The 20,427-nt window shown below is 33.0% G+C and overlaps 3 protein-coding genes across 3 annotated transcripts in view; all 3 read right to left on the bottom strand.

Annotated features, from left to right (window-relative positions):
* The window catches only part of LOC120426242 (toll-like receptor 6), a 162,814-nt gene that overhangs the window by 21,047 nt on the left and 121,340 nt on the right, over positions 1-20,427 (bottom strand). The window lies entirely within an intron of this gene.
* Positions 15,128-16,503, bottom strand: LOC128092749 (fibroblast growth factor receptor homolog 1-like). Its single transcript, XM_052707260.1, has one exon. It carries the CDS (start codon positions 16,467-16,469, stop codon positions 15,423-15,425), a length of 1,047 nt encoding a protein of 348 aa, XP_052563220.1. The 5' UTR covers positions 16,470-16,503; the 3' UTR covers positions 15,128-15,422.
* Positions 18,372-19,179, bottom strand: LOC120426241 (neural cell adhesion molecule 1-like). The gene has a single exon (XM_039590978.2). It carries the CDS (start codon positions 19,177-19,179, stop codon positions 18,373-18,375), a length of 807 nt encoding a protein of 268 aa, XP_039446912.2. The 3' UTR covers position 18,372.

Here is a 20,427-nt window from a genome sequence, read left to right as displayed (position 1 = left end):
TCACCCCCTCAAATTGACCCTCCCCCCATGTTGTCTGTAAATTCGATACTCGCCACTGGTCGGTCAGGCAATTTTTTTTTGTTTGTTCTTGGTCACTTTTTCCACGATTTTTCCCAGGACAAACTGGAATTATGGCTGGGTGGGTGCCGTTTATGATTATGGTGATTGTTATTATTGTCGCGGTACAAATTTGAGGGGAGTTTGGGGAGGTCCGGAATTGGACCCGCCGTGGGTTGTGGTGCGTGAAATGATCCCAGACAGAGGTGCCGGATCTGATGGAACGAGGACTTACTGGAGCGATAAAGCCTTAGTCCCTTTTGGATTAGTAACGAGCATTTTTTTGTTTTGATTCTGAGTTCAATTTCATTAAACAGTTGAAAGATTTTGTTTCTGTTCAAGAAATCGTCATCAAAAATATTTATTTCGTTCAAATAACACGAATAACGATAGTGCAGATCCAAACTGATAATATGAAATAATCATAACAGAAACTTCGCTAAAAAAAAATCAAGGCAACAAAATGATGTACGTCCATTCAAAGAAAGAACGCCGAAATCGTGGGTGAAGTCAGCTCACTCTTTCTCTCCTTCTCTCGATCAAAAAAGAAGACCACAACAAAACAGAAGAGGTGGAATTGCTAATGAAATTAATTTATATTTTGTTGCCTCTGACACGTTTGTGATTGGATTAGTTAAATGATTTCTTATTTATGTCACGCCCGGCTTCTTTCAGGGGGTTCTCCTCGTTCCGCCGCCGAGGTCCAGCCGGGACTGAAGGTCAGTCTGCGTGGACGTTGGCGTAACGTAAACAAGTTTTCTTCTTCGCGGGCCTTAATCCCCGAAATGTGACTTTGTCTCGGAAAATGGGCCCCACCTCGTCGGCGGTGAAGAAAGTGAATTGGTTTTGGCTCTCGCCGGTGACAAGTGTGTACACACACGGGGATTACATTTTCGGAATTTCAAGCCGGGCCGAACCATAAACAGTGAGATTTATGGGCAAGGTGCGCGTGTGTTGGTTTAAATTATGTTGAAAAGATCGTTGTTTTTTTGGTTATGGCTTTATTTGATTGCCAGCTTATAAGAGGTGATTACAACCAGTTATGCAGATTTTATGAACATTTATCGGTTCATTGTTTTTCTATTTTATTGATGCATGTTATTTCCAATTTATTATTCTCAATTCTCAATTCTCAATTCTCAATTCTCAATTCTCAATTCTCAATTCTCTATTCTCAATTCTCAATTCTCAATTCTCAATTCTCAATTCTCAATTCTCAATTCTCAATTCTCAATTCTCAATTCTCAATTCTCAATTCTCAATTCTCAATTCTCAATTCTCATTTCTCATTTCTCATTTCTCATTTCTCATTTCTCATTTCTCATTTCTCATTTCTCATTTCTCATTTCTCATTTCTCATTTCTCATTTCTCATTTCTCATTTCTCATTTCTCATTTCTCATTTCTCATTTCTCATTTCTCATTTCTCATTTCTCATTTCTCATTTCTCATTTCTCATTTCTCATTTCTCATTTCTCATTTCTCATTTCTCATTTCTCATTTCTCATTTCTCATTTCTCATCTCTCATTTCTCATTTCTCATTTCTCATTTCTCATTTCTCATTTCTCATTTCTCATTTCTCATTTCTCATTTCTCATTTCTCATTTCTCATTTCTCATTTCTCATTTCTCATTTCTCATTTCTCATTTCTCATTTCTCATTTCCCATTTGGAAGTTGGAAATTGGAATGTTGGAAAAATCTCATGTCTCAAGTCTCAATTCTCAATTCTCAATTCTCAATTCTCAATTCTCAATTCTCAATTCTCAATTCTCAATTCTCAATTCTCAATTCTCAATTCTCTATTCTCAATTCTCAATTCTCAATTCTCAATTCTCAATTCTCAATTCTCAATTCTCAATTCTCAATTCTCAATTCTCAATTCTCAATTCTCAATTCTCAATTCACAATTCTCAATTCACAATTCTCAATTCTCAATTCTCAATTCTCAATTCTCAATTCTCAATTCTCAATTCTCAATTCCCAATTCTCAATTCTTAATTCAGTTTCAATTCGGTTTTATTGGTGAATTATCAATATACAATAAGTTCTTTTGGAGTACATAACAGAGTTTTGGAGTTCCTTTCAGCTGTGTGTTACATCATAATCCTTCTCAATTCTTAATTCTCAATTCTCCATTCTCAATTCTCAATCCTCAATTTTCAATTCTCAATTCTCAATTTTCATGTCTCTATTCTCAATACTCAATTGTAAATTCTCAATAATCAATTCTCAATTATCAAATCCCAAGTCTCGAATGGGTAATTCTCTACCAACTCACACGAAATCCGATCCCTAAGGGGTAACTTTTATCCCTGATCACGAATCCAAGCTCCGTGATGATTTGATTGATGATTTGGTGTCAAAGGGAATTTTATGTAAAATTGGACGCCCGATTTGATGGTGTACTCAAAATTCTGAAAAAAACGTCTTTTTCATCAAAAAAATCACTTCAAAAGTTTTTAAAACTCTGCCAATACCTGTTACTCAAATATTTTTTTCAAAACCTTTTTTCGTAAAATTGCGGTAACTCGTGATGGTTACAAGCAAACCATTTATGTTACATGTATGTTACAGTACATTAAATTTCCCATAAAAATACATATATTAAAAAAATTACAGTTGAGTAACGGAAAACGGCAAAGTTTTTAAATCTTTTTTAGTGTTTTTTTTTTCGATGAAAATTTTTTTTTCGGAATTCTGAGTACGCCATCAAATCGGGCGTCTAATTTTACATAAAAGCCCCTTTGACAGCAAATTTCTATCTCATCACCGTTACAGGCTGCAAATTATTGAAACACGTATTTTTTCGCATGTTCAAAAATTTAAGGAGTCGTACCACCCCTCCATCACGAGATATCAAAAAACGGACCTCGGATTCGTGATCAGGAACAAAAGTTACCCCTAAGGACAAGGTTTCACGGAAATCGAAGAGAGTTTGGGGCAACCTTTCCGGATTTCGTGTGAGTTGATAGAGAAAATTTGCAATTTGTTATTTGTAATTTGTTATTTGTTATTTGTTATTTGTAGTTTGTAACTTGTAATTTGTAATTTGTAATTTGTAATTTGTAATTTGTAATTTGTAATTTGTAATTTGTAATTTGTAATTTGTAATTTGTAATTTGTAATTTGTAATTTGTAATTTGTAATTTGTAATTTGTAATTTGTAATTTGTAATTTGTAATTTGTAATTTGTAATTTGTAATTTGTAATTTGTAATTTGTAATTTGTAATTTGTAATTTGTAATTTGTAATTTGTAATTTGTAATTTGTAATTTGTAATTTGTAATTTGTAATTTGTAATTTGTAATTTGTAATTTGTAATTTGTAATTTGTAATTTGTAATTTGTAATTTGTAATTTGTAATTTGTAATTTGTAATTTGTAATTTGTAATTTGTAATTTGTAATTTGTAATTTGTAATTTGTAATTTGTAATTTGTAATTTGTAATTTGTAATTTGTAATTTGTAATTTGTAATTTGTAATTTGTAATTTGTAATTTGTAATTTGTAATTTGTAATTTGTAATTTGTAATTTGTAATTTGTAATTTGTAATTTGTAATTTGTAATTTGTAATTTGTAATTTGTAATTTGTAATTTGTAATTTGTAATTTGTAATTTATAATTTATAATTTGTAATTTGTAATTTGTAATTTGTAATTTGTAATTTGTAATTTGTAATTTGTAATTTGTAATTTGTAATTTGTAATTTGTAATTTGTAATTTGTAATTTGTAATTTGTAATTTGTAATTTGTAATTTGTAATTTGTAATTTGTAATTTGTAATTTGTAATTTGTAATTTGTAATTTGTAATTTGTAATTTGTAATTTGTAATTTGTAATTTGTAATTTGTAATTTGTAATTTGTAATTTGTAATTTGTAATTTGTAATTTGTAATTTGTAATTTGTAATTTGTAATTTGTAATTTGTAATTTGTAATTTGTAATTTGTAATTTGTAATTTGTAATTTGTAATTTGTAATTTGTAATTTGTAATTTGTAATTTGTAATTTGTAATTTGTAATTTGTAATTTGTAATTTGTAATTTGTAATTTGTAATTTGTAATTTGTAATTTGTAATTTGTAATTTGTAATTTGTAATTTGTAATTTGTAATTTGTAATTTGTAATTTGTAATTTGTAATTTGTAATTTGTAATTTGTAATTTGTAATTTGTAATTTGTAATTTGTAATTTGTAATTTGTAATTTGTAATTTGTAATTTGTAATTTGTAATTTGTAATTTGTAATTTGTAATTTGTAATTTGTAATTTGTAATTTGTAATTTGTAATTTGTAATTTGTAATTTGTAATTTGTAATTTGTAATTTGTAATTTGTAATTTGTAATTTGTAATTTGTAATTTGTAATTTGTAATTTGTAATTTGTAATTTGTAATTTGTAATTTGTAATTTGTAATTTGTAATTTGTAATTTGTAATTTGTAATTTGTAATTTGTAATTTGTAATTTGTAATTTGTAATTTGTAATTTGTAATTTGTAATTTGTAATTTGTAATTTGTAATTTGTAATTTGTAATTTGTAATTTGTAATTTGTAATTTGTAATTTGTAATTTGTAATTTGTAATTTGTAATTTGTAATTTGTAATTTGTAATTTGTAATTTGTAATTTGTAATTTGTAATTTGTAATTTGTAATTTGTAATTTGTAATTTGTAATTTGTAATTTGTAATTTGTAATTTGTAATTTGTAATTTGTAATTTGTAATTTGTAATTTGTAATTTGTAATTTGTAATTTGTAATTTGTAATTTGTAATTTGTAATTTGTAATTTGTAATTTGTAATTTGTAATTTGTAATTTGTAATTTGTAATTTGTAATTTGTAATTTGTAATTTGTAATTTGTAATTTGTAATTTGTAATTTGTAATTTGTAATTTGTAATTTGTAATTTGTAATTTGTTATTTTTAATTTGTAATTTGTAATTTGTAATTTGTAATTTGTAATTTGTAATTTGTAATTTGTAATTTGTAATTTGTAATTTGTAATTTGTAATTTGTAATTTGTAATTTGTAATTTGTAATTTGTAATTTGTAATTTGTAATTTGTAATTTGTAATTTGTAATTTGTAATTTGTAATTTGTAATTTGTTATTTGTAATTTGTAATTTGTAATTTGTAATTTGTAATTTGTAATTTGTAATTTGTAATTTATAATTTGTAATTTGTAATTTGTAATTTGTAATTTGTAATTTGTAATTTGTAATTTGTAATTTGTAATTTGTTATTTGTAATTTGTAATTTGTAATTTGTAATTTGTAATTTGTAATTTGTAATTTGTAATTTGTAATTTGTAATTTGTAATTTGTAATTTGTAATTTGTAATTTGTAATTTGTAATTTGTAATTTATAATTTGTAATTTGTAATTTGTAATTTGTAATTTGTAATTTGTAATTTGTAATTTGTAATTTGTAATTTGTAATTTGTAATTTGTAATTTGTAATTTGTAATTTGTAATTTGTAATTCGTAATTTGTAATTTGTAATTTGTAATTTGTAATTTGTAATTTGTAATTTGTAATTTGTAATTTGTAATTTGTAATTTGTAATTTGTAATTTGTAATTTGTAATTTGTAATTTGTAATTTGTAATTTGTAATTTGTAATTTGTAATTTGTAATTTGTAATTTGTAATTTGTAATTTGTAATTTGTAATTTGTAATTTGTAATTTGTAATTTGTAATTTGTTATTTGTAATTTGTAATTTGTAATTTGTAATTTGTAATTTGTAATTTGTAATTTGTAATTTGTAATTTGTAATTTGTAATTTGTAATTTGTAACTTGTAATTTGTAATTTGTAATTTGTAATTTGTAATTTGTTATTTGTAATTTGTAATTTGTAATTTGTAATTTGTAATTTGTAATTTGTAATTTGTAATTCGTAATTTGTAATTTGTAATTTGTAATTTGTAATTAGTAATTTGTAATTTGTAATTTGTAATTTGTAATTTGTAATTTGTAATTTGTAATTTGTAATTTGTAATTTGTAATTTGTTATTTGTAATTTGTAATTTGTAAATTGCATTTTTTTTATTTAAAATGTTTTATTTTTTTATTCTGTTTACATTTTCATTTTTTCTAAGTAGTCAATCTGTAATGTTTTTTATGCTTGAATGGTTTATTTTATAACTTAAAATATCGTACCAAAAAGTCGACCTTTTCTACTCATTCTACTGACCTTCCGCGGTCTCCAATGTAATGTTGCCCAGCATCTCACAAGACCCCAAGAACATTCTCCCGCCAAAGGCAAGAATATTTATCAGTAATTTACATAAATTATAACCTCTAATGGTGGAGGCGGCGGTGGTGGACACTTTCCCCCGGAATGTTTCTCTCACACGAGAGGAAAAAAGGAAAAAAATGTCGCATTAGGCTGTCACTTTTTGTCATATTTTATGATCATGTGAAATGGCTTCGAAATTTGTTTCCGAGGGATTTTCGGCTTTGTGTCGGCTCCAGAAAAACGAGGCCCCTTTGCGAACGGCCCCGACGTCACAGACGACAAACAGGTGATTTAATGAAGATGTTTCCCAACGACGACGACCAAGTCGTCGTGGAGCTCGGAACTTGACCAGAAAATAAGCCATAATAGTGGAAAAGGCAGAAAGTGAAAGCCATTATCCGCGGCTTCGTTTTTTGGTTCGTTGGTCGGTTGGATAATTTAATTCCATCTGGTCGACACCCCCGCGTCGGATTCGACGCCCCACGTGGCTTAATGGGGGACGAGAACTTCTCCGAGGTTTAAATTGGCGCATTTCGGGAGGATTTCCGAATAAAGTATGGTGCCAGATTTTACGACGACGTGGTCGCTGGTTCACTTATTTTTTTTTGTTTCACGTTGGTGGGAAGAAAATTTATCGCAGTTTCAATCGAAGTTAATTGCATATACTACTACGCGAGCAAGTGCTACGAGCAGCACTGTCTGACCTTTTCGTGAGGTTGGAGCAAAGTCTGTTACACACGTGGGCTAGAGGGTAAGAAATTAAGGATTTTGCGAGTTGTGGAGTTTATTGTCTGGTGGTTAGCAATTAGGGATGTTTGAGAAGCAAAAACAAAATAAACTATCAGGCAATCAATTCAAAGTGAATTCCTTTTTTTCAAATTTATTACAAAATTGGCTGATTTCATGAAATTTTACTCTACTTAGATAAAAAAAACTGCGAGTTTCTTTTCAATAACTCAAAACCTTTAAAAAGCAGCATCCCCAACTGGAACGAAGCCGGCATCACTTGCTCCAAAACTCGCCACCACAAGCCGGGAGGTTCCATTATTCACCACTATCACCAACCGTACGGCACTTTATTTAATTTATGTTTAATTCCAGCGGTAGCAACAGAGCGCCAGCATCCACCATAAAGTCCCATGACCCCCAACGGCAGCAGCAAGGACTCGGGGCTCCAAAATCCCCACTGAATTTAACGCTTGTACAGCGAAACGGCTCGAAAAAAGAAGAGACTTTGGTTTGGAGAGAGGGAGTAGCAGAAAAAATTAAATAACACCAGAATATAATCGCGACAGACACTTTGCACCCAGCCATAGAGTACAATGGCCTAGCCGACTCCCTTCCTGGCCACAATGGCCACCCCAAAAGTGGCCCGGGGTCATCCTGACATGGGTTGCGTCCTTAAAGGATAACAGATTTTTTTTTTCAACATTTTATATCGAGAGTTAGTTTTTTTTGTTTTGAAAAACTCTAAGTAAGTGTCTCCAACATTCACATGATTTTTGAAATATACATTTTAAAAGAAAAAAACATATTTTTAATACTTAACTTTATTTTTTCCAGTTGCAAAACTGAAACAGAAATCCCACAAAAATAAACCAGACCAAAGCAAAACAAGAAAAAGTGTACAACACACTGGAAATCTCTTCTCTGGCAACTTTGGCGAACATTTTTTTTCTGAGCTGATTTTGTGCCGGCGTTTGCATTAATTCATTAAAAATTTGTTCCAGAGCCTTTAGCAGAGAGCAACCTGCCTCCGTGGAACATGGACGGGCACGACATTGCTCGTAATTCGCTTTTCTCTGGCTTTTTTTGAGTTTTTTGACATAGGACTATGTCTCTACTTACTATATTGGGGGGCCAGTTCAGAAATTCGATCCAAAGCGTCACATTTGAGCGTTCAAAAAAAGGGGACATTTCGAACGCTTATATCTTTTTTCCGTGTGAATTAATCCAGACGGTTGAACCACCAATCGAAAGGGGAAGACTTCAGCTATCGTTTACTACATAGAAAGTTTGACTAAACATAGTTAAAGCACTTAAAACATGCAATCAAAATGAGTAATTTTTCAGTACAAATCGGACAGATGACCAATCAGAGCGAGCGTATGCATTCGAGGCCGCGCCCCTTTTGTGCCGTTCTCCGGCTGTGCCGCTATTTAAGCAGAAAATTTCGCAAAAGCAAGTCACTTTGGAACGAGCACTCGAACTGTGCACGTCAGGCCGGCGCGGAGCAGCAGCAGCAGCAGCCAATAGAAGAAGAGGACCAGCAACCAGAAGGAAGAACCCCAGCAGCAGAAGGAGGAAATTCTTACAAAGGCGCACCAAGCGGACCGGTGGAAGTTACCATGATGTGGCGGTTCTCATGAAACATGGCCATTTCGACAGTAGTGGCCACAACCTGGAGTGGCCGGTGATCTCAAACAGGTTCCCACGGGGCCTGGGGGGACATTTACAGAACCATACGAGTTGTTGCAATATGGGTATCAAAATTCATGGTTTTTGATACTGAACATGCCAATGGCCATTTCGACAGTGGTGGCCACAACCTGGAGTTGCCGGTGATCTCAAAGCAGGTTCCCCCGGGGCCCAGAGGGCCTTTTATAGAACCATATGAGTTGTGGCAATATGGGTATCAAAATTCATGGTTTTTGATACTGAACATAATAATGGCCATTTCGACAGTAGTGGCCACAACCTGGAGTTGCCGGTGATCTCAAAGCAGGTTCCCCCGAGGCCCGGAGGGCCTTTTACAGAACCATACGAGTTGTGGCAATATGGGTATCAAAATTCATGATTTTTGATACTGAACATGATAATGGCCATTTCGACAGTAGTGGCCAAAACCTGGAGTGGCCGCTGCCCTCAAAGAAGGTTCCCCCGGGCCTGGGGGGACATTTACAGAACCATACAAGTTGTTGCAATATGGGTATCAAAATTCATGGTTTTTGATACTGAACATAATAATGGCCATTTCGACAGTAGTGGCCACAACCTGGAGTGGCCGGTGCCCTCAAAGCAGGTTCCCCCGAGGCCCGGAGGACCTTTTACAGAACCATACGAGTTGTGGCAATATGGGTATCAACATTCATGATTTTTGATACTGAACATAATAATGGCCATTTCGACAGTAGTGGCCACAACCTGGAGTGGCCGGTGCCCTCAAAGCAGGTTCCCCCGAGGCCCGGAGGGCCTTTTACAGAACCATACGAGTTGTGGCAATATGGGTATCAAAATTCATGGTTTTTGATACTGAACATGCCAATGGCCATTTCGACAGTAGTGGCCACAACCTGGAGTTGCCGGTGATCTCAAAGCAGGTTCCCCCGAGGCCCGGAGGGCCTTTTACAGAACCATACGAGTTGTGGCAATATGGGTATCAAAATTCATGATTTTTGATACTGAACATGATAATGGCCATTTCGACAGTGGTGGCCACAACCTGGAGTGGCCGCTGCTCTCAAGAGGGTTCTACCGGGCTTGGGGGGACATTTACAGAACCATACGAGTTGTTGCAATATGGGTATCAAAATTCATGGTTTTTGATACTGAACATAATAATGGCCATTTCGACAGTAGTGGCCACAACCTGGAGTGGCCGGTGCCCTCAAAGCAGGTTCCCCCCAGGCCCGGAGGGCCTTTTACAGAACCATACGAGTTGTGGCAATATGGGTATCAAAATTCATGGTTTTTGATACTGAACATGATAATGGCCATTTCGATAGTGGTGGCCAAAACCTGGAGTGGCCGCTGCTCTCAAAGAAGGTTCCCCCGGGGCCTGGGGGGACATTTACAGAACCATACGAGTTGTTGCAATATGGGTATCAAAATTCATGGTTTTTGATACTGAACATGAAAATTGACATTTCGACCGTAGTGGCCACAACCTGGAGTGGTCGATGCCCTCAAAGCCGGTTCCCGGGGCCCGGGGTAACATTAACCGAAAAATACGAGTTGTGGCAATATGGGTATCAAAATTCATAGTTTTGATATTGATCCTGCAAATGGCCATTTCGACAGTAGTGGCCACGACCTGGAGTTGCCGGTGCCCTCATGGAAGGTTCAACTTGGGGAACATTTATGACAATTTTGCCAACAAATCTATGAAACAAAATAAAATACTCTTATTCCAGATTTCACTAGCAATCCAAAAACTCATTCAAATTGTTTGGTCCTATGTCTTTCGGTTATGTCTCTGACATACCATCTTGAACTTTTTTTTTTTATGTTGGTTCGAAAGAACGCACTTTGGATAAATGGAAAAGGACATAATTTTGTTTAAAAGTCTGGATTGCTTCTCTTTAAATTGTGTTTTCTGCAGATATCGGTCTTTAATCAACTATAATTATTTTTTGAAAAGATTTTTAGTTCTCATTTGTGTTTATATAATGTCAGTTCAAAGTACTAAACAAAAACATTTTATTTTTCAATTTTATAACGAAAATTATTAATTTCATAAAATTCTGTAGTTCTGTTGAAATCGCTTGAACATTCAAGTTTTTAAGCGAGTTGCAAACAACATTTTGTTGCAATTCTAGAAAATAACCTTTCAATGGGTATATTAAGTCAATCGGCTTTGTGTTTAATAATTTTCTGTTGAAATTGAAATGATGTTGAAAATTATCACTTGTCAATATAAGTATTGAAAAATCAAACTCACTCACTTGAGTGCTGAAAATTAGAACTATTATTATTACTTTTCCATATCATCATTGAGAGAATGACAGAAAAGTAAGTAGTTTTACAATGAAGATGAAAAAAAAAATCCATCAATAATAACGAGTAATTTTATTCTACAAAATCGCCAAATCTGCACTGACTTGGCTGAATATTTTACTTTTGATTGGAAACTAAAAACTCGAATATTTTGTTTTATCAATTTTCATATAAAGGCAAAAACATAAAACTTCTAGGTCGATAGGTTCTCCTGTGTGGAGTTTGCTCAAATTTCGGCCATCGATCTATGTTTGCATATAAAATCAACCACTGAATGAACCGAAAAACTGTTTGCAAAGCACAACAGACACGTTTCTTTCATTTAAAGCTCCATTTAAAGTGAATTTAAAAAAAATGGTGTATGGAAGTCGGTCCAAAATTCGATATTTTTGGAAATACCAAAAAAAAAAATGTTCGAAAACCTTTTACAAACTCGTTTATTTATACAACTTGGAAAAAAAGAGACATAGATAGTTCCAAAAATAATTTTGAAGCTTTAATGGTCATAGTATATTTAAAATAGTAGTTTATGCAACAAGTTGCAAAAAGAGGATTTTTTCAGCACGAGTCGTACATTTATCCAACGAGGTTCACCGAGTTGAATAAATACGACGAGTGCTGAAAAAATCAAGTTTTGCAACGAGTTCCATGCAACATTTTTTGCAATTTCCAAAAACACCCATTGAGTGAAATTTTAAGTCGAATTTATATGTGCTTTGTCAATAAATCGTTTAAATCAAAAAAATGTTGAAAAGTGTTACTTTTCGAAACAAGTGCTGAAAAGTTCAACTTTTCAGCACCCATTTCAGTGCTGAAAAGTAGAACTTTTCAGAATTTATTTTAAAAAGTGTTGCTATTCGATTCTGTTATTTTTGGTACAGAAAAGTAGGCTATTTCGTCGTTCAAGAATGACAGGAAAAGTAAGTAGTTTCACGACGGAATTGCAAAAAAAAATATATATATTTATTTAATTTTAGATTACATTAGATTAGATCACGGTGGCAGTGCGTGACCGAATGGTTACGCTGTCCGCTTTGTAAGCGGATGATTCTGGGTTCGATTCCCATCTGCTGCAACCTTCCATCGGATGAGGAAGTAAAATGTCGGTCCCGGCCTTTGGTTGTTAGGCCGTTAAGTCATTTCAGGTGTATGAGTCGCCTCCATGCCATAAGTACAAACAACACACCAAACCAAGCCTACTCCGGTGGAATCGCTGGCGGCGGTTGGACTCGCAATCCAAAGGTCGTCAGTTCAAACACTGGGGTGGAAGGTTCATTGGAGTAGAAAGAGGTTTGGGATCTCTCCCCATTCAAGCCTTCGTACTCTTAGGTTCGAGCAGAAACTTGCAATAGAGACCACAAAAGACCCGGGGGTCGTTAATGTGGATGGTTTGATTTTTTTTTTGATTTGATAGATTAGATCACAAAATTATTTAATTTTAATCACATTGGAATAAAATTGTGGTTTATTAAAATCCAAATAACAATAAAGAACAAAAAAAAAAGTTTAGATTCAAGCATAGAATATCACCAATTAATAGTTTTGAACAAATTCTATGATTTTAAGCTTGAAAACATAAAAATATAATGAAAGCATAAATTTTATGACTATTTCACGAAATTCTCAACATTCTCATCACCTAATTTTTTTTTTCAAAATTTTTCTTTTTGAATATGTTTGAAATGACAAAAAATGCCACCTATTGAGCTTTGGCACAAGTTGGAAAAAAATCATTTGGCGTTGTAGCTATTTAAAAAAAACTTTATTTTTCAAAACGTAGAAAAGGTTTTAATATAATAATTGTACTTTATTTTTTACGTAAAAAAAATGATTTCTTGTGTATAACGTGACCTTTTTTACTCTAAAATCATGTCCAATATGTCAGTTTCTGAAAAAAAAATCGAGAAGATCGAAAATTGTCTATAAAAATATCGAATCATAAATTGTCTTCATATAAATCGAAGATTGGACCAATGGTTGCTGAGATACAGCATCCGTAAAAAAATACTTAAGAAAAAAAACGTTTTCTTTACTTTACCAAAATAACGTTGAATTTTAAAGTGACGGTAGCTTTGCATTCGATTTTCTATGTCAAAAATACAAGTTTCGTGAAATTTTTCGACCTCTCGAATAAGAATATTTTATAATTTGAAAATCAATCCTTTGGGATCGTTCATAAACCACGTGGCCTTCAAATTTGACATTTATTTTGGATCCAACTGTAATTTTTCGTTATGTTTAAATCCTTGACCTGGTGCACAGTTTATACTAACAGGCTATCGTAACCAATAAAACAACAAATTACAAAAAATTACAATTACAAATTTTCAACACTCTCTCCCTGCGTGGGGTTTTCTCCAAACAAAATTCAATCTTTTTGTATGGCACTTGGTTTTTTTTCAGAAAATTCATCCCCTTTTCCGATTCAAATTCATTTTTGTTAAGAAAATATGACACTTTGATACCAATATCAAAAAAATCCTTTTGATCAACATTTTCATAATTATAGTTATTAACTTTTTATTTAATTTTATATCAAACTTCTTCTTGAAGTTCTTTGAACTTCATTTATTTGTACTCTTCATATTACGAAAAAAAAAAACTCAAACCTATCAAAGTTCCCCGGCTCTCAATATCACCCCGATTTACGATACATTTTTCTACTATTTTCTGTTACAACAAGTTCAAAAATATGTATAAAAGTTTTTTTTTGGTAAAAGAGAGGTTTGCAGAAGTCGCTCGCAAAAAAATCATTGTTATGTATTGTTTATTTGTTTTTATATATATTTGAAATGCTCCTAAAAACAATTCATATTGGTTTTGACAATTAGTTTGAAGTACTTTATCTTTATAATTATCATTTTATCTCTTTTCATAGTGATAAACAAAATAATGAAATAGATTAAACAACTCAGCAATTATAAATTTCATTCAATTCTATAAACAAATATATCGTAAGCCTTCTTTGAGCCTTCTTATGATAATTTACCAAACAATATCAAGAAAAAGAATATTCAACATCAAAACGTCATAAAATGTACAAATATTTTCTTTTTTTAGACTGAATTCTAATTATTTTAGAATTTAGCATTAAAAGCATTATATAAATCAACAACTATTACAATCAAAAAGATGTATAAATTGAAAAAGTAGTTAAAAGTATATGGAAATAAGTTTTGAATGAAAGAACAAAAATAAATAAGTTCAACAATTCCTTTAACATTTTATCACAATTTGCCTTATTTTCAAATAATTTGTTAATTTGTCTTGGTGAAACCACTGTGCAATCGCGTCACAAATGCACTCACACGCACACACATTTTCCGATCGATATCCATTGTTCATCGGAAACGATATTGAAGCAATTAAAAGATAAATTATTGATTCCCAAAAATCGCTTGGACCGAGCCACGTAGCCCAGTGGTAACGCTTCCGCCTCGTAAGCGGTAGATCGGGGTTCAAATCCCGGCTCGGACCAACACAACTGGTGATCTTTTCCCTTCTGGATTTGATTGCTTAGTAAAGGGAAGGTAGTGTATCGTCACAAACTGGACCTTATCACGACACCTTAGGGAGGCGACCTATGGAATGTTAACATTAACCTTAACATGTTAACATTAAGTTGAAAATGAAACTGCCACTGAATCCGCTTTGTAAATGCCGGCCCCGATACTCTTCAAGGGTGTTCCCCTCAGGAACTGGGAAAGATTTACTTACAAAAATCGCTCAATTTCTTGCCATCCCTTCCCACATTCTCCCAGCCAGACTGGCTTCTGTCAAGTGGAAAAAAATTAAATCGTTTAAAATTGGATATAAACTCGAGTGACACATACTCGAAAGTGGAAAAAAACCCCTCTCTGATTCACTCGCAACGCAATGATGACGACCGCGGGACGATAATTCATAATCAAAGGACAATAACTCATATTTATCATTGTTATCTGGTTGGCGAGTTGGAGTTGGTTTGGGGAAACGAAGCTCCACGCCGAAATGGCCGCAATAAATCATAAATCGTTAGAGTTTTGGGCCCAGGTTGTCACATAACCTGGGCAAGAGAAGAAAAAAAAATCATAACGAGCATCATCACTGGAGCATCAAAGAATTTTGCGGCGACATGATCGAAAAATGACGACACGAAAACTTTGTCTGCGATTTTGGAGAAGGCGACTCTTTTTTGGCGATGTTGCGAAAGAATGAAAATATCAAATTTCATAAATGATGTTGCCGCAGCGGATGTTGGCGGATGGAGCGGAAAGAATGTTGCCAAAAAAGGTTGGAGTCTTGCGTTGGGGGTCCAAGGACATTCTGGTGGAGGGTATCCGTTCGGGTATTTTGGACGACATTCGAGATTTTGGGAAGGCTGATGTCAAAATGAAGATTTGAGTTGATTTTATTTTGAGCATTCGTCATTTATCAATCATGGTTCAAATTAAGTTTTTCATCAGGAGCTTCATCCAAACAGGTCTTCAACTGCTCTCCAATTTCGATAAACGATGATCTCTGTTCGGGGTTGCTCTGCCAGCACTGATTCATAACACGATAAACCTTATCGGGACAGAACCTTGGCTGCTCCAATCGATGTCCTTGCTTCAAGTACCTCAGCAAATTTTCTCTTGCTGGCAGGAACTGATACGGTTGACCTCCAAGAGTCATAATCTCCCAGAGCAGCACCCCATATGACCAAACGTCGGTTTTCGAGTCGAAAAATAGAAACTCCAGCGATTCCGGTGCCATCCAGCGAATTGGCATCCTGCCAGCGGTCAGCTTTCGATAGTACTCCTGGTGGTGAACGTCCCTGGCAAGTCCAAAGTCGGAGATCTTCATGACGAGTCCTTCTGCGACGAGAATGTTCCGGGCGGCCAAATCTCGATGAACGCACTTGATCGACGAAAGATACACCATTCCGGAGGCAATTTGCGATGCAAAGGATACTAATTGCTGAATTGTAATGGTTTTCTTCTCAGCTTCATCAGATTCCAAAATATGTTCTAGCAGAAATCCCTTCAAGCTTCCATGAATCGCGTGCTCCATGATGACGTACAGTGGACCATCGTTGGTACAGCATCCGAGCAAGTTGATAACGTTTGGATGCCTTCCCACCATCTTCATGATCTCGAGTTCACACACAAGATTCTCAACATCATCATCCGAATGGCTTTCTTTGAGCATCTTGACAGCCACTGGAACTGTTTTATCTCCTTTTAAGAATCCAAAAGCTTCAGCCAGGACGACCTGTCCGAAGGCACCTTCTCCAAGCAACTTTCCAAGACTGATTCTACATCGCTGAACTTCCCATTCCCAATCCGTTGGGTACTCGTATTCTGAGACTGATGCTGACTTGTACAAATTATTTTCTATGATCATAGATCGATGAATCGTCACTATAGGTATTTGAAATTCTTCTATATCAGAGTTTTCTTCATTTCTCGTAACTGAGCAATTCTCTGAGATTTCGGTCATTCGATTTTTTCTGTATTTTTTAATCCGGCTGAAACTTTTTTGGTGCCTTCGGTATGCCCAAAGAAGCCATTTTGCATCATTAGTTTGTCCATATAATTTTCCATACAAATTTGGCAGCTGTCCATACAAAATGATATGTAAAAATTCAAAAATCTGTATCTTTTGAAGGAATTTTTTGATCGATTTGGTGTCTTCGGCAAAGTTGTAGGTATGGATATGGACTACACTGAAAAAAAATGATACACGGTAAAAAAAAATTTGGTGATTTTTAATTTAACTTTTTGTCACTAAAACTTGATTTGCAAAAAAACACTATTTTTAATTTTTTTTATTTTTTGATATGTTTTAGAGGACATAAAATGCCAACTTTTCAGAAATTTCCAGAATGGGCAAAAAATCTTTGACCGAGTTATGATTTTTTGAATCAATACAGATTTTTTCAAAAAATCGAAATATTGGTCGCAAAAATTTTTCAACTTCATTTTTCGATGTAAAATCGAATTTGCAATCAAAAAGTACTTTAGTGAATTTTTGATAAAGTTCACCGTTTTCAAGTTATAACCATTTTTAGGTAACTTTTTTGAAAATAGTCGCAGTTTTTCATTTTTTTAAATTAGTGCCCATGTTTGCCCATCTTTGAAAAAAATAGTTTTGAAAAGCTGAGAAAATTCTCTATATTTTGCTTTATTGAACTTTGTCGATACGACCCATAGTTGCTGAGATATTGCCATGCAAAGGTTAAAAAACAGGAAAATTTATGTTTTCTAAGTCTCACCCAAATAACCCACCATTTTATAATGTCGATATCTCAGCAACTATAGGTCCGATTTACAATGTTAAAACATGAAACATTCGTGAAATTTTCCGATCTTTTCGAAAAAAATATTTTCAAAAATTTAAAATCAAGACTAACATTTCAAATGGGCGTAATATTGAATGTTTGGCCCGTTTGAAATGTTAGTCTTGATTTTAATTTTTTTTAAATATTTTTTTCGAAAAGATCGGAAAATTTCACGAATGTTTCATGTTTTAACATTGTAAATCGGACCTATAGTTGCTGAGATATCGACATTAGAAAATGGTGGGTTGTTTGGGTGAGACTTAGAAAACATAAATTTTCCTGTTTTTTAACCTTTGCATGGCAATATCTCAGCAACTATGGGTCGTATCGACAAAGTTCAATAAAGCAAAATATAGAGAATTTTCTCAGCTTTTCAAAAATATTTTTTTCAAAGATAGGCAAACATGGGCACTAATTTAAAAAAATGAAAAACTGCGACTATTTTCAAAAAAGTTACCTAAAATTGGTTATAACTTGAAAACGGTGCACTTTAACAAAAATTCACTAAAGTACTTTTTGATTGCAAATTCGATTTTACATCGAAAAATGAAGTTGAAAAATTTTTGCGACCAATATTTCGATTTTTTGAAAAAATCTGTATTGATTCAAAAAATCATAACTCGGTCAAAGATTTTTTGCCCATTCTGGAAATTTCTGAAAAGTTGGCATTTTATGTCCTCTAAAACATATCAAAAAATAAAAAAAATTAAAAATAGTGTTTTTTTGCAAATCAAGTTTTAGTGACAAAAAGTTAAATTAAAAATCACCAAATTTTTTTTTACCGTGTGTCATTTTTTTTCAGTGTAGTCCATATCCATACCTACAACTTTGCCGAAGACACCAAATCGATCAAAAAATTCCTTCAAAAGATACAGATTTTTGAATTTTTACATATCATTTTTGTATGGACAGCTGCCAAATTTGTATGGAAAATTATATGGACAAACTAATGATGCAAAATGGCTTCTTTGGGCATACCGAAGGCACCAAAAAAGTTTCAGCCGGATTAAAAAATACAAAAATTAAAATTAAAGAAAAAAGACCGATTCCGTAGAGAACTGCTCAATCTGTAACTTTCTTTATCCATCTTGGATAGTACTTGTTATTACTCAGCACTCGACGACGTCCGAATATTACTAAAAGTGCACACGTAGCTATTGCAACCAGAGCAACCGAAACCGTTATTATCAAAACACTGTAACTACTTTCAAATTTTGTTACCACATGCAAATAACCACTTTTGTGACCTATCACTTCATATATATTATCCAAATGATACTTAGCAGCAACACAAGTATACCAACCGGCATCTTCCAGTTTAACATGCTCTATAGTTAAAATTCGTTGAGTTTTCAGCAAATCAGTTGTGCCCGAAAAATCCATTAAATGCTTCATTTCAGCAAATTTTCCTTTGAACAACTTATAACTGAAATTATCATTTGGTTGTATCTGTAAATAGCAGTGTAAAGTTGCTGTAGAATTCACCAATGCTGACATGTTATGCATTGCATAATCCATCATTTTGAAAAACGCCCTAAGTGTCACTGTAGAATCCGTACAACCCAAACTATTGCAAGCTTTACACGTATAATCAGCACTATCAGACACCATCAATTTTGTTATTTTCAACGAAGATCCCTCATAAATGTTATAAGTATTATTTTTTGGAATTTTTTTGCCATTTTTTCTCCACATAAACTTATTTGGTTTGGGGTTTCCGTCTACATCACATGGTAAAACTATGTACTGTCCCTTTTTCACTATTTCCACAGCGATTATTCTTCTAGCACGAGTCCGGAACAAGCTAGGGTGACGTTCAGAAAAACTTTCAGATTCTTCACTTTCCGTGTCGTTGTCACTGCTTGACATTATTTCAGTAGAGTTTTTTGCCAATGATATTTGAGCTGTTCCGATGATGACAGCCAGCACCAAAAAATGAATCCAATTGTCCATCCTGAGAGTTTTGAAAAGCTTTCCAATGAGAACTACATTAGAAGAAAGTTGGGAGCAAACTGAGAATATAATCGTTGTTACATTGAAAATTAGCTTGAATCAATGATCGGCGAAAGAAACGCAGATTTTTGTTGTGACTCACTCGATTGCGATAAAACTTCAGTTGCATAAACAAGTACAGTGTTGTGACGTAAGTGGCGTTCATTGGTCGTGAAGTACGATAAGAGCTTTAATGTCGAGATAATGCTATTCTATTTTTAATACTTGAGTTCAAGAATATTGTTTCGTTCTGTTTAAAGATCGGTCCAAGAAAAATCAATGAAACATACTTTCAAACACAAACGGTTGCAAATTTAAAAATTAAATTAACTTGTTTTTAACAAACACAGTTTTGATAGGGCTGTTTACAGTAAAATAGGTTTTCATATAAATCGGACTATCCTTAAATTTCTCATTTTTCGTGAATTTGGTAAAAAAACCCCTTTCAACTCGATTGCCAGATATCTGGGAATTCCAAATTTTTCAAGTGCCAGTTAGAATAAAGATTAATCATTATCTTAGCCAGATTTTGACAGATTTTGACAGATTCTGTCAAAATCTGGCTAAGATAATGTTGACCATACTTTTGATTCAAATGAATGAGTGTAGTTGCAAATCGAAAAAATTAGTATAAATTTATTTAAATGAAAATGTAGATTCAACCTTTTTGGGGCAAAAATCATTTAAACCATCAGAATTTTACAAGCTGTTGAATTCGATCGTATCCTTCCTTACGTTCCCCATTCATAGTTGTTAGATTTTCGTGTGTCATATTTTTCCAGATTTTTTGTTGGTACTTTGCCAGATTTTTTTTTAATTTAACCCAATTTTTTTTTTAATTAAAACTAGTTTAAGAGGTGAGTTGTGAAACTGGAAATTTTCAAATGCAGTTTACTCCATGTCCTTTAACTTAAAATTTGTCCTTTAAAATTACCTAGAAAAATATTGAATATTTGGATATTTGACTGCAATTAAACAACATATATGAAACTTATTTTGATGGTTTTCATATAAAAAGAGTAGCTGTCAATACAAAGATATAATCAATATCATGGAAATTTGATATTAAAAGACATTTTGTTCACTTAAATCAAGAAAACTTCCATGTGAATTGATATACTTGCA

The sequence above is a fragment of the Culex pipiens genome, chromosome 2 (assembly GCF_016801865.2).
Source record: "Culex pipiens pallens isolate TS chromosome 2, TS_CPP_V2, whole genome shotgun sequence".
In the NCBI taxonomy this organism is placed as follows: domain Eukaryota; kingdom Metazoa; phylum Arthropoda; class Insecta; order Diptera; family Culicidae; genus Culex; species Culex pipiens.
The sequence above is the reverse complement of the archived record's forward strand: the minus strand, read 5'-3'. Positions and strand labels throughout refer to the sequence as shown.